The sequence below is a fragment of the Brachionichthys hirsutus genome, chromosome 5, assembly GCF_040956055.1.
Source record: "Brachionichthys hirsutus isolate HB-005 chromosome 5, CSIRO-AGI_Bhir_v1, whole genome shotgun sequence".
NCBI classification, from domain to species: domain Eukaryota; kingdom Metazoa; phylum Chordata; class Actinopteri; order Lophiiformes; family Brachionichthyidae; genus Brachionichthys; species Brachionichthys hirsutus.
In genome coordinates, this window is record NC_090901.1 from 11,656,110 (window position 1) to 11,671,614 (window position 15,505).

Sequence of the window (15,505 nt, forward strand, 5' to 3'; positions counted from 1 at the left end):
TGGAAGCTCATTTCTAACATTTTATTTATATCGATTAATAATTGACGGCTGGATCTTGTTTTAACTGAAATAAGAAAAAAGCCGAACTTGCGAACTGCCTTCTGAGATCATTTAATTTACCACCGGTTCCAACTCGAGATGCGTTTTCGGTGTTAAAGGTAAGATTTGACGTTTATTTTTGACAGCTTTGCTTAAACTTCTCGAATGAACGCGCTAATTAATGCAGATATTGACTCACCGGCTGCTTAATTGTTCCATTGAAGGGAGACGGTGATTTTACGCGCCTATACGTCGTTTAGTCCGCGCCCCGGGGGGTCCGGTTCGGTTCAGTTTAATGGAAAGTCACACAATGCAGCGTAACCGAGTCCCAGCAGCGCGTCGTGTCTGACGGGTCGCTATTCTCTGGGCACGTCTACGGTAGAAACTCGATCTGTCCTGTCAACAGGTCATCTAGAGTCGTGGACAGACACGTCCGTCTCCAATCAGCCCACCTCTCCCGTCCCCTGAGACTTTTTCCTATCCTTTCAGGCAACGTCCGTCCATCAATCAGCCTCCCTGGTTATTTCCAGAGGAGACGCCAAAAGCACCTGGACTCTAATAAATTATGCACAAATCAGTACAATTATCTTTGGATGGGTGGAAAACCGAGTGCTCAAGCTTTGGGCTCAGTTCCATTTGCAGACATGAGGGATGTGTATGATTGGACATTTTGGTCTCATTGGACTCTTCATCCCCAAAACCTTAAAATTCCATTACTGTCTCCATTTCAACACGCTGGAGCAAAGTGGATGGACATTCGATTGCTCCCAGGATGTGTCGAGAGCGATGATGTTATAAATCGTGCAAAAAAATAATTGCGAATTTGCTGTTACTGTACATACAGTAACGTGACTTAACACCGTTTAGCGTGTACAGCGAGCTCATCCGGCGCCACAAGCGTGTGCGTGCAGCGTTCTGTAGCGTCCTGAGGTGAACTACTTGCTGTCACTTTTAGCTTTGGGGTTATAATCAAGAGAAACGCGATCATTTCAATTCTATCTCGGCTGTAAAGGACGTTCACTTTTTGAGGCAGACAGTCGTTTCTCTGGGACGATCCTTCACGCCGCTGCGTACATCGATGCGACAGGTTTCGCCGCCGCGGGGCACGTTGTCGTTATTGTGGTTTAAAATGTGTTGCAGGCTGTTAAACATTCTGGATTATTCCTTCTAAATGTCGGCGGAGTGCTTGCTGAGCATTTGAGTTACCTTCCCAGATGGAGCGGGCAGATTTTTACATCCATCAGCAGGTTTTGACAGCAGCAAATCCTCAGAGAGACTTGGCGGGAATGGACTCGTGTTCTGACCCGTCGCTGCCGTCGCCCCGCGTTGGTGATTGTTTCTGAGAATATGATGATCCCACATTATTTTCCTAGTCCAGAAGTCGCAGTATAATAGCCTGGAAGTGTAGCCATTTAGAAAAGGTTAGAGAAACGTCGCCATAAAATGTTTTTTTATTTTGCTCTTCTTTCTAATTTTAGTGAAGGTGTAATACCCATGATGCTGTTCTGTGTGTGAGAACCAGTTGTAAAGTAGAACAGGTCATCGATCCGAAATGGTGACTCACCGCTTTGAGTTTTCATATCCTGATCTGATATTTATTCATAAGAATAATTGGTAACATCTCCTTTTAAGACAACGTACGTAGCCCGAGTGAGACAGTCGTAGTGCGTTATGATGTTCCGTGGCTGCACCAATACACACGTGTCATTGAATGCATCATTCATTTGGGCTGTCTTTATTATTTAATCACCTTCCTTCTGCACATTTTATCCACCACTATTGTATAAATCTAATCTCAGTTTAATAATAAATGTTATGAAGAAGAGGCATTTATATTCAGTCATTTTTATATTTAGACTCTCATCTGAAAGCTTCTAAGCCATTTGCCTGGATGGACCTGCAGCTGCAGCCGTCCGTCCCAGATCGGGGAGTTGGGTGGGGCGGTGGATCTGTTCTACTTCTTTTGTTTTTGTTTTTTGTTTTTAAACAGAGCCACAGTGGTAATACTGATAATGCCAATAGATGCTAACAGTCGGTAACCTTAATGTTATAGCAGATGACATCGCTAATGAGGTCCAGTTAAGCGTGGAACTGTGGAAAATGACCTGAAAGTAGTGAAGAACACGACTGTTCTATTGATGAAGAATGCATTTCAGAAACTATAAGAGCACTCGGAGAGCACAGACCTCCGCTAAGCAGCTCATTCCCCACCTAAAATTAACTATTTTTCCATAAACATTGGTAACTAATCAACCGAGATTTTGACGATCCAAATTTTGAAGCTCCGTTACCTGCAGCGTTAACGAACATTTCAAAGTGATCCAGAATTCAGGATCTTTTCTGAATTATCACCAAAATGTTATCAGTTGTTCCTGGTAACATCCTCAACATTTCCTGTAAATGTCATCAAGAGCCATCCAGAACCTTTTGAGTTATGTTGCGAACAGACAGACAGACAGACAGACCAACGCTGGCAGATGTAACTAGCTTTCTGGGCGGATGATCTTGTCTTCTGTCTGGAGGGGGACGACATCAGTGGACGATATCAGCCGCCGTGTTCCACTGATTGTCGCCGAAGGAGGGCGGGGCTTACTCTCTGTCATATTATCTCCATGACTCATTCTCCTCTTCCACTGCAGGTATGGACACACAAGTCACACAGCAGAGCGCGCTATCGTCTGCTAGCTAGCCATGCCTCGCTAGGGTGGCATCCAACTGGACTCTTGCCTTCTATCTTGACCTCGGGTGTGACCTCCAGGACTCCCCAGGACCCTCTCTGAACTGGGTGGCATGGCGGAGAGACGGGCCCACTCCTTTCGCATGACTTGCCACGTCCAGCGCGACTACGGCAGCAGGATGGCGAGCTCCTTCATAAGCTGCAGGCCCAACGGATTCGCCAGCACAAGCGTCAGCCTGGACCAGGAGATGGAGGCGGATCCCGAAGCCTCCATCGACTCCACATCTACCATCTCCGCCCTCCACCTCCCTGTCCCCGACAGGATCGGCTACTCTCCTGGTTCACTGGAACTGGACCCCACAGCTGTGAATAATGTATCAGGCATTCCCTTCTGTCCTCCGGTGGACTCAAAGGACCGGGCGCTCACGACAATGGACTACCAGCCCTCTATCACCTGCATCCCTCCACCTCTTCCTCGCTCGAGCTGGCTGCATCATCATCAAAAGGATTTCCAGAGGCCTTACGTCAAGACTAGCATGCAGGGAGATGTTTACAACTTCCTAGAGAGACCTGCGGGCGTGAGATGCTTCCTCTACCACTTCCTTGTGTGAGTGCTCGTCCGGTCCTCCATAGACGGAGTTCAGGTATCATGAGAAAATGCTATATAAGTGTTAAAACCATCATGTCAGTGCTAAAAGCGGTGTAGAATCCTTAAACAGTAAATATAGTTGGATGATGGAGAGGTATTTATGTTCTGCGGAGTGTTTGCGGTCCAATTCTCATCTGGTCAACCACACCTTTGGGTTGAAGCTGCCGTCCTGGTTCACAGGTGTTACATTCAACACTATCTGGACTTCTGTTGGAGCGCTTTGAGCCTTAATATCCGTAACCATTGCATGGTGGCGCAGTGGGTGGCGCTGTTGCTTCACAGCAAGAAGGTCACAGGTTCAAGTCCAAATCTCTCCGGGTTCTCCGGCTTCCTTCCACCACCGAAAACATGCAGCTGAGGCCCAGAATTTGTTCTCAATTAAATTACCTGGTTAAATAAAGGGTAAATAAATAAAATGAAATAAAATAAACCTGGAAGATTTGAAGTTATTCAAGTATTTCTCAAGTACCTTGATGATCAGAAGGGATGTTTTGTGCGTTTTCTGTTCTCAACATGCGACATGGCGTGTTCAAATCATCTGTTATCCCATCATTCCTCTCCACGGCTCTTCAGCTTCACCCTGATGTACGTGGCTCAACATAATATTCACCTTTAATCACTAAAAACACGCTGAATGTTTTCACCTCTGCGTGAACCTGTGCTAGAGTTCATCTCATTACTTTTGCCAAACAAAGACGTATGGAAACAACGGCGAGGCCAAAGGCTGGACTGTGTGGTTTCGTGCGCCCGCAGAGGAACGATAACCTGAGCCCCTCCTTCATTATTTAATACCCCCCCCCCCCCCCACCCAAACTGATCCCTGCTGACAATCCTTTAAGTAACTTCCTTCTTGTCGATGGATGGCGCCTCAGTGGGGGGGCATGGAGGCATAAAGGGTCGAATGGATGATATGCAAACACACACGAAGCTCCATCGGTACCATCAGCAGGGGGAATCGGTACCATCAGCAGGGGGTGTTGGTGGATGACGCACAGAACTGTCAAAAGTTCTTGGTGGACGTTTAAGACCTGTCGTGTTCTTAATACAAGCAGTTTGTCGCCGTTGGGTATTTGCCATTAGAATTATAAGGAGAGTTTGTTGTGTCGATGTTGTGTGTCTGTCTGCGGCAGACACAGGATCGCACACAAAGTTGTTCGTTGATTGTGATGGCTGTATCTAGAGTAGTCGGGTTCAGCCCAAGGAACTATCCATTAGATTTGGCTGGCGATCTGGACCGTGACTTGCCTTCTACCAGGAGGGGGCGCCAGGCTCCATTACAGACTTGTGAAAAGAAAGGTGTACCACAGGGAGAATGCGTTCTCTAATCGAATGTTCCTGTAAGTAGTTAGTCAGTCAGTTAGTTAGTTGGCAGGATTAAACGAACACCATTAGACAGATCTCCATGAAACCTGGTAGCTGGATGGACCATCGTCAGGAAGGAACACCTTAAATTATGGTGCACATCCAGATAAATAGATATGGGATATTTATTTAGGACTTTTCAGATTCTTTTCTGAACTTTGGTGAAAATATTTATTTCAGTAATCCGGCCAATAATCAGACACAGACCAAACTGATTATCAATACACGAAATGTGAATAATTTGAGGTTTGGTTACAGACTTATGGCAAAAAAAAATACCAGTATACTGGATTATACATTTAATTTCCCAGTTGGTCAGAGTGGGTAGAAATCCTTTGGACTGTGTGGGAAAAGTGAGTCTTATGCAACGGCATGCCGACCCACCTGCACACAGACGACCCGCTTCGCGTCCGGGCCGCTCTGAGTCTTTTACGTAATCGGAGGGAACGAGCACGTATGTCCTCATGATTCCCAAATGCCCTTCTCATGCTGCAAGCAGATTAGAGCCGTACCTCTTATGCACCAGACGGGACGCTTCAGTTTCTTCCTGCGTGTCACGAAACAGACAAACGCTCAAACAGCAGATAAGCTTCAAACTGAAAAGTCAGAATACGATGAGTTAAATTTAGCTTCTTTACACCACGGCCAGTGTTCAGGGAAGAAGCACCTGTTTGTCCTCGTGAAAATACAGCAGCCAGATGTTGCCTGGAATCTTTGGTTCAGTCCGTGTTTATACATCTAGACAGATTATTGAAATGCCCCCCCCGGATGGGTCCGTTCCATTTCTCATCTCCGGGGAGATGCTAGAAGACGGAGGAAAACGAGTCCAGCTTGACAAACAGAGACGTTACGGGTTTGGTGTTTAACTGCAGACAGTTAAAGACAGTCCTGCGTCTCTCAGAACTCAATTCAATGTATCGCCGCTTTCTAACAAAGCTTGCAAAGTCCCTACATTGGACCTGATTGGCTGTTGGAGCTGTGATGTCATCTCACCGCATCCTTTCGGCCCGTTGCCTCTTCAAGACGTCTAAATGTGTTAAGTGTGCAGCTGAGCTGTGAAGCTGTGGGCATTAGCCTGTGAATTTGTGTGTTGCTGAGTACTGGAGCGGTGAGGTCAGGAGTTATGAATGACAGCCCCCCCCCCCCCCCCACCTTTCCTCTGTTCATTCATGCAACCTCCAACCTGGGGGGGGATTTACATCTATTTTCCAAGTATTTTGTGGACAAGATGATAGCCGAGCCAGGATGGACTATCCATGTTAGTGACCGGTGGCTGTAATCCACCCTAAGCTCCTCCATGGCTGGACTGGGAGGGAGTGGGGGGGGGGGGGGGGGGCAGTAAAGAGGGTGCGGATGACAGCTGTGCTTCTGACAGCGGTGGACGGGGTCATTTGTACGCTCTTGCCTAAGACTAACTTGGTATCGGATGCATGTCGTCGCCCTTGAAGGAATCAGACAGCATTTCTTAATATTACTTTAAAACAAATCAGCCAATCATGAGCCAGATGCTCAGGGTATTAGCGCTGGTGGTTGGCAAGAGTCCGGTGATGCCAATGATGTTTTAAGATTGAAGGGCTATGACTCAGTAAAATGTGAGCAGATGTATTTGTGTTTTTCGGGGACGCTGTCACGGTATAAAGAACACAACCTAAACGCAGCATAAGTATTAGGTGCAATTCTGTACTTAAATTGAGTCTACTGTTCTGATTATTTTATTTATTTATCACAGTTCAAACAACATAGCGTCAAGCTATATCTATCAGAATCCTGACAATAAAATTTGAATTGAAAGAGTATATCTATGATTCTTTGATTAAAGACTGAGAATCAAAACATTGTTTTCCAGTCGGACAGTCAGTTTAATGGCCGCTAGTTATTTTCCATCAGGCTCATGATTGAATGAATTTTCCACTCTCAGATGTGTCGCGTGCCGGTTTATCGTGGGTCGGTAATGGTCCCGTTTCCCAGGCGTCGCTGTTACATTGATGTTTGTGTCGCCTCAGTCTCGGATGATTGAGTCCAGAGTTCTCGCCGGCTCTACGCTGGACTGGCGGTTGCAGGCTAAAGCCCCAGCCGTTTGTTTTAATCAGCTCGCGGAGGTTTTGGGTTGGCTGATGGTTGTGATTGGCCCGGTCCTGTCTGCAGGCGCCTCCCTGCACCGACCATGCAGGATGCTTTAGGGTACGACTTGTGGAAAAGCTCTCTAGCAAATGGTAACGCTGTGTGTTGAAGCTGAGACCATTTTATGCCTTTTAGCGCCAAACAAGGTTAATGAAAGATGTGGAAAAACTGCAATTATCGAAACTACATCCCGTCCCATCCACCTTTTACCTGCAAACAAACAAACACACACGGGTGAAAAGATTCATGAATGGGCATCTATGGCCTTTGTGTCCTTGTAGGTAACAGCAGTTTAAATACCGCAGCTTAGAGATAAAGATGAGCCATAAAGAGGCAAAACTCAGAGCACAAAGCCTCCCCCCCCCACCCCCCCGACGCTTGTGACTGTTAAGCCCCCTGGTCTGCTCTGATTGGAGGACGGGGACTGTCTATCAGTATCTTATTTATTTCCATCCCAGCAGTGGCACAAACCGGCGGCGTTCATCCCGTGGATATTACGTCCACTGTTGTCACTGTAAACAAGACAAAGGCCATAGTCTCATGCTCGGAGGGGAAACACGCAGATTACATGACCTCATCCGTGGCCTACACGATTATGACATCATCTTTATGTTTATCCCCATAAGACGATCTGGAAATGGGTTTGAAGTGGACTTTCCGTTCCCCCCGCCTCGACGTGTCCAAGCTCTATCTATCCCAACGGCTAGACGGACAGTAACTGTTTCTGTCGTCCATTCCAGCGGCGCACACTGGCCCAGCGGAAAATATTACATTGTGTGTAACTGGGATTGAGTTCCCAGTTTGTCATTCCGCCCACACCAGTTATGTCCAGGCTTATCTGTGGCACCAAAGGAGGATTCCGTTCTAAAAAAACCTTTCCGTCGACGTTTTCTGATGGTGGCGCCTGCTGTTGAAACTATCAACGGCCTCTTCATCCGTCTGGAGTTTAGTACAGCGATAGCTCCGCCCATTTCTCTCTAACGTCCAATGATGGGGTTTATTTTGTCACATCAACATCTGATTGGCTTCTTTTGAGAATCTTCACAGGGCAAACAATTTCAACACCATTTCCATTTTTGACATTGTTCAGTCTATCCCGTGAACAACAATGAACGGATCCTCGCACGACTATAATCCATCAAGTAGCATCAGCATCTGTGTTCAAAATGATGCTGCACGTAAACAACGCTGCACGTAAACTCACATGCTGCACGTAAACACAACGCTGCACGTAAACAACGCTGCACGTAAACAACGCTGCACGTAAACACACACGCTGCACGTAAACACACACGCTGCACGTAAACACGCACGCTGCACGTAAGCACACACGCTGCGCGTAAACACACACGCTGCACGTAAACACACACGCTGCACGTAAACACACACGCTGCACGTAAACACAACGCTGCACGTAAACACACACGCTGCACGTAAACACAACGCTGCACGTAAACACGACGCTGCACGTAAACACGACGCTGCACGTAAACAACGCTGCACGTAAACAACGCTGCACGTAAACAACGCTGCACGTAAACAACGCTGCACGTAAACAACGCTGCACGTAAACAACGCTGCACGTAAACAACGCTGCACGTAAACAACGCTGCACGTAAACAACGCTGCACGTAAACACACACGCTGCACGTAAACACAACGCTGCACGTAAACAACGCTGCACGTAAACTCACACGCTGCACGTAAACTCACACGCTGCACGTAAACACACACGCTGCACGTAAGCACACACGCTGCACGTAAACACACGCTGCACGTAAACAACGCTGCACGTAAACACACACGCTGCACGTAAACACAACGCTGCACGTAAACAACGCTGCACGTAAACTCACACGCTGCACGTAAACTCACACGCTGCACGTAAACACACACGCTGCACGTAAGCACACACGCTGCACGTAAACACACGCTGCACGTAAACGCATACGCTGCACGTAAACGCAACGCTGCACGTAAACGCAACGCTGCACGTAAACGCAACGCTGCACGTAAACGCACACGCTGCACGTGCTGCACGTAAACGCACGCTGCACGTGAACGCAACGCTGCACGTAAACACAACGCTGCACGTAAACGCACACGCTGCACGTGCTGCACGTAAACACAACGCTGCACGTAAACGCACACGCTGCACGTGCTGCACGTAAACGCAACGCTGCACGTAAACGCAACGCTGCACGTAAACGCACACGCTGCACGTAAACGCACACGCTGCACGTAAACGCAACGCTGCACGTGCTGCACGTAAACGCACACGCTGCACGTGCTGCACGTAAACACAACGCTGCACGTAAACGCACACGCTGCACGTAAACGCACACGCTGCACTTAAACGCACACGCTGCACGTAAATGCACACGCACGTATACGCACACGCTGCACGTAAACACGACGCTGCACGTAAACGCACACACTGCACGTAAACACGACGCTGCGCGTAAACAACGCTGCGCGTAAACGCACACGCTGCGCGTAAACGCAACGCAACGCTGCACGTGCTGCACGTAAACACAACGCTGCACGTAAACACAACGCTGCACGTAAACGCATACGCTGCACGTAAACACAACGCTGCACGTAAATGCATACGCTGCACGTAAACGCATACGCTGCACGTAAACGCACACGCTGCACGTAAACGCATACGCTGCACGTGCTGCACGTAAACACAACGCTGCACGTAAACAACGCTGCACGTGAACACGACGCTGCACGTAAACGCATACGCTGCACGTAAACGCACACGCTGCACGTAAACGCACACGCTGCACGTAAACGCAACGCTGCACGTAAACGCAACGCTGCACGTAAACGCAACGCTGCACGTAAACGCAACGCTGCACGTAAACGCACACACTGCACGTGCTGCACGTAAACACAACGCTGCACGTAAACACGACGCTGCACGTAAACGCATACGCTGCACGTAAACGCATACGCTGCACGTAAACGCATACGCTGCACGTAAACGCATACGCTGCACGTAAACGCATACGCTGCACGTAAACGCAACGCTGCACGTAAACGCAACGCTGCACGTAAACGCATACGCTGCACGTAAACACAACGCTGCACGTAAACGCATACGCTGCACGTAAACGCATACGCTGCACGTAAACACAACGCTGCACGTAAACGCAACGCTGCACGTAAACGCATACGCTGCACGTAAACACACACACTGCATGTGCAAACACACAACGCTGCACGTAAACACACGCACGCTGCATGTTAAAGCACTTAAAAGATGTGCTCCAAGGATTATTATGGGGGGTGCACACAACCTCAGCTGTTAATCCTGTCGGGTTCAGGGTAGGCCTTAGTTACAGATGGAAACTAAGTTAGGAAATGGGTCCAGTGACGGTACTAGATGCGATTGCATAATCTGAGTTAAGTATCAAAATGAAAGTTTTAATAATACTATTAAAGAGAACAAGACATTAAGTTTTATGATGTTGGGAATTCCAATTAAACCATCATTTTAAAACCCAGGATAGATTTAGCTGTACATCCGGCTAAAAAGGATGGATGAGATTGGGATAAACTGGATGTTCACCAGCGTGTCATTTGAATGTTTCACTGTTGCTGGGAGATGAGGAAACACCATGTACAAATCTCTTAATACAAACAGAACAGTGATGTGGTGGTGACTCATGGGTTTGTCGCTCTGCAGCTTCCTCATGGTCCTGGTGTGTCTGATCTTCAGTGTCCTGTCCACCATAGAACAATATGCAGACTTCGCCACAGGAACTCTCTTCTGGATGGTGAGTTCTTCCACTTTGCTTTAATACTAAGTTCACCACCTCCACAGAACTCCTTAAGTCAGCAGATCCAAAAGCAACATCATCATCCTGAGGGATTTGTACCACAAAATAATTTTAGTTTGATACCATGTTTGTGAAAATCCAAAACATTAAATAGACACAAATGCCGACTTCACAACACATTGAGGAACTACGATATTGACCGACTGGATGTAGCATCTTAGAAAGCCAAGATTCTTTTTGTTTTAATAAATAAATAATAACAAAGTGCAAACCTCCACCAAGCAGCTCATTCCCCTCCTAATAAGATTTTCACCATCCATCTGCATGGATCTGGATCATCATCAAAAGGTTCTAAATTGTTCTTGGTATCTTTATACACCAACCAGGAAAAGAAAAAGTCAATCAAAGATTAACTGATTGTTGAATCTGTAAATTGAGTTTTTAATTTTAAAATGTAATATTTCTTTCCTGATCTTATTCTGGATCAGATCCAGAAGACATTTTGCATGATAGTGCATATTGGAGCCCTTTATGACTGATTTTTGGTGAGTGTCTTGAATGCATATATTACAAGATATGATTTTTTTAAAGCCTCAATTACAAGTAAATGTAAATATAAGTAAATGAGTAAATCAGGATTTATATTTAATTTTATCCAGATGGTTATCTGGATCGCTCTGAAGATTTAATAGGATCTGTTACACCCCCCATCAAGATACATCCAGCAGTTTTTCTGTAATTCTGCGAACAAACGCAGAAATAAACAAACAAAACAAACACCCTCAGAACCATAGCCTCCTTTACGGAGGTAAAAATATGCATTTTCCTGACCCAGAGGGAACGAATGAGCGCCTGCAGTACCTTTCAGTGTCCACAGGGTGGAGACAGATGATCTTGGAATGAGGGATTCTCCCCGCCATCTTAACCCTCAGACTAAATGAATTGGCAAACAAAAAGCCCACACAAATCAGTTTGTTCCTGATCATAACGAACTGATTAGTCACACGAGACCTGCTAAGCTCGTTGCTGCCTTCATCCGCAGCCCTTCGCAGTAACTCACCTGTGAGTGCAGCACATTGTCTGTCTGGGAATGCCCGGGAGTTTTTATCCTCCTGTGATGACACCGGCTGTTCGGCTCCATTCGGGCTGAACGCGCTGGTAAATTGACCTTTTTGTGACTTATTATGCAATTAAACCTGCTAATTGATGCAATAAATCCAGGGCTTGCTACAGGTTAAGAGAATGATGGTGGCTGTTTGGAAACACTACAAAGAGCTTGCATCATCCGTCTCTGTGAGTAAAAATACACAAGCAGCTACTGCGTACTCCCACACGGCATTCACACACACACAGGACAGACTGGACGCCATGTTCTGTAAACCTTTATCTGGTGCCCTTTCAGGAGCTCCGCTGGTTATTCATTTATTGTGCCATTATCTCAGACCCTTGTTTCGTCTCCTCCCTTCCGTTGTTTCCCGCCACTCTCTTTATTTCTGTTGCAAAAAAAAGGAATAAAAATGATTCACTTAAATAACTCCTGGATTGTTCAAGCAGGTTTGTGTGTTTGCATTTGTAATGCTCGGTTTTGGCCCAATATTAATTGTGAGATAAGATAATAACTTATCTCCTGTTTGTCTGTGTGTGTGTGCGCCAGCCTCTGTTTTCAAAGGGGCGGAGCCATGCAGTGGTGTCATGGTGGCATATAGTGGCAGTAGTAGCTATACTTAGAACGTTCAGGGTTAGCTGACATCGTGAATCACAGGCTGCTTGTTTTGGACGGCGGAGGGAACATTAGTCCTTGAGGATATTTGGCCTTGAGGGCAGCTGCCAAAGTAAAGCCAGCCAGCAGCACTCGCTCACACACACACACACACACACACGTGTCGCATGGAGCCCCCTCTTCATCCTCCTCCTTTCAGGACATATTTTAAGCCGTTGATCATTATTATTCTGCCTCCGCCAGCTCCTCGGTGAGCCGATTGCATCCTGAGCAGGATCAAAGCGCTTCCATCATATTTTATTCATAATAAAGAGATGCATTTTATTTTGTTTCGGAAAACAAACAACATTCCAGAGGAGGATGGGGTTCATTTCTGGAGGATTTCTCACATGCCCTCCACAGATATTAAGAATCGTAATTGTTTTTTTTTACTGTTTTTAGAAGATTTACAATTATTATCCATGAATTAGTTTATTTTCATCTATGTTGGTTTGTTTGTTGTTTCGTCAGAGGATTACACAAAAAACACTGATCAGACTTCATGAATGTCGGTGGGTTGTTGGGTCTGTGGGGTTGAGTGGTCGTTGGGTCTGTAGGTTGTTGGGTCTGTGGGTTGTTGGGTCATTGGGTCTGTGGGGTTGAGTGGTCGTTGGGTCTGTGGGTCGTTGGGTCTGTGGGTTGCAGCGTAGCAGCGCAGCCGCCTGGTTTCTCTGCCGCGTAGCACCTCCAGAGTGTCTGAAGAGATGAGTTCGAGCGAAGGATTAACACCAGACAACAAATATTAAAAACGAAGCATTAAAATGTCCAGCATTTCCTCAGAAATGTAAAAGGATTTTTATTAATATCCAACCTGAATATCAAGGCTATATATTTTTTTTTTTTACCGTCCATGATTGTGTGTGTGTGTGTTTTGCATTGTTACACAGATGACTCAATCTAATCACATTTCTATCTGTAACCGTCGGCGCTTCATCCTCGTCTGGCTCGATGAGATTATCGCCCGGGGGGTCATAAACACCCCAACATCTGGGTGACCCATTTAATCGAATTATGATGACTAATCCCTTTAGATTCCCCAAAGTCATCTGTCCCTCTGTGACTTTCAAATGTTGCCCAGATGTCAAAATGACTAAACTGATGAGATTGTGTGTCTGCGCTGTGTGTGTGTGTGCGGTGTGTGTGTGCGTGTGCTTTATAGGACACACAATGTTTTTTACTACACAGCTATGGGCTAAAGCAAGAGGCATTATATACACTGTTAATCACTAATATGCGTCTGAATGTCTTTTGCTTCGTGATTCCCTTCAGCCTGTTAATCCAGACTGATTCTCTGATTCTGTCCATCTGCGTCTTCTGCTTTACGTCTTCGTCCTCTCCTCTGCTTGTCTTCGTCTCGTCACAGACAACTAAAGCTCCAAATATAAAGAGGTTTAATCAACCAAACTTTAGAAAGGACCTCTCTTCCCTCAGGTTGGGGTTTGGAAACTGTTTCCTCCAGGATAGTTGCAAATGTTCATTTTCTTAATGTCCAGGTTCTGGAGCGAGCCTTCGCCCGCCGGTGCCGGGGGTTGGGACCGGTTGGACTGACAGGTCATTGTTTCGGAGCTCGGCGGCGCCGTGTTGTTGCAGCAGGGCTGTTGGTTTTCAGTTTCATGCAAGAGAGCAGGCGTTTCAGGCAGTCAAGGAGGCGGCCACCCACGTAGCCGCGGGCTTTTACAGATACTATGGTGGTTAGATATTACGCCTGCACAAAGGGCAGGAAAAACAACAGAGGCGAGCTTAGTTTAAGGAACAGTTCACCCCAAAACAAAACTCTACTCGCTGAGGGAAGCTCAGGTGAAGCTTCGGGGGCGACTTAAAACAGTAAAGAGTTCAGCCCAACGCTTCTGGTTCCACCCAGGTCCCATTTGGTCGGCTGGTTTCTCAGCAGGGCGATTTAAAACCTACGGGACAGTTTATTATTTGATGCGGACCTGGACAGAACCCAGAACGTGTCGGAGAGAGACAGTCAGATATGCAAATGAGATGAAATGATGCAAGGCGGTGGAGGCTGCTCGGAATGACCCGCAGCAGGAGAGACGTAACGGAGGGAATCGAAGATGATTGGCCGACAACGGAGGCGTGTGTCGCCGTGCCATTGGACAGCTGAGAGCAGCTGATAAATTCTGGCCCTGGACTCTGATAGCGGGTAAATAAGACAGAGGTGAGAACAGCGTGACAAAGGAAGTCCAGCCTGAGTGTGCAAAGGTTTCCTGTTTCCTGTGCGAGCTTCATTTGGTAAAATTCCCTGTAAAACAACAACAACTAAATCCTGTCCTGATGGTGCTGACGGCTCCGGTCCCGTTTGCATCCTGTCTCCGTCCTCCGTCTTGTTTGGGAGAATGCGTCGTTGGAGGCCTTCGCTCCCGTTCCCGTCACGTTGCCGTTGGCCCGGTCTCAGCGTGAGCTGTCATCAGTCATTATCGTCCTCCGTCTTCCCACCTGGGTGGTTCTCGGTACCGACTGGACCACCTTGCCGTCTCTCGTCCTCTGGCTCACATACCTTTCATCACCCTGGTGTCGTGTTATAGATCTTGGTGATTGATCAGAATGGTCTGGAGGCTTTATCTTTGCGTTATCTACACCCCCCCCCCCCCCTGTCCTGTATGTGTTTCACATTCATTGTCTGCCTGTGAAAGGCTGAATGTAACTCCTGCTCTTTGTTTGCCCCCCCACAGGAGATTGTGCTGGTTCTGTTCTTTGGCACAGAGTACATGGTCCGGCTGTGGTCGGCAGGCTGCCGCAGCAAGTACGCCGGCATCAAAGGGCGCCTTCGCTTTAGCAGGAAGCCCATATCAATCATAGGTGTGCCTGGCACTTCCCGTTTGCTCCCATTGAATACAAAGCACGTCATGAACTGTTCTTGTTTTCTATCAAAGACTTGGATCTTCCAGGCAATCTCAGGCTTAACTTTACTTTGCTTGGTTTCATTGTCGGACTATCTTGTTCTCCCCGCCCCCCCCCCCGACAGATTTGATCGTGGTCGTTGCCTCCATTATTGTGCTTGGCGTCGGTTCCAACGGCCAAGTGTTTGCCACGTCTGCCATCAGGTAGGCCGAGCGTCTTCCCCTTCAGGCCGTCGTTCGCTCCTTTCTGGACGGTGTTCA

General features: G+C 47.1%; 1 protein-coding gene across 1 annotated transcript in view; it reads left to right on the forward strand.

Moving 5' to 3' along the window:
* The first annotated feature begins 2,829 nt into the window (after positions 1 to 2,829).
* kcnq1.2 (potassium voltage-gated channel, KQT-like subfamily, member 1.2) overlaps positions 2,830 to 15,505 on the forward strand; it is a 110,111-nt gene continuing 97,435 nt past the window's right edge. Inside the window, exons 1-4 of the mRNA XM_068739223.1 lie at positions 2,830 to 3,323; positions 10,546 to 10,636; positions 15,077 to 15,203; positions 15,370 to 15,448. Of these exons, the coding sequence (XP_068595324.1) occupies positions 2,830 to 3,323; positions 10,546 to 10,636; positions 15,077 to 15,203; positions 15,370 to 15,448 (791 nt within the window). The remainder of the gene's footprint in view (positions 3,324 to 10,545; positions 10,637 to 15,076; positions 15,204 to 15,369; positions 15,449 to 15,505) is intronic.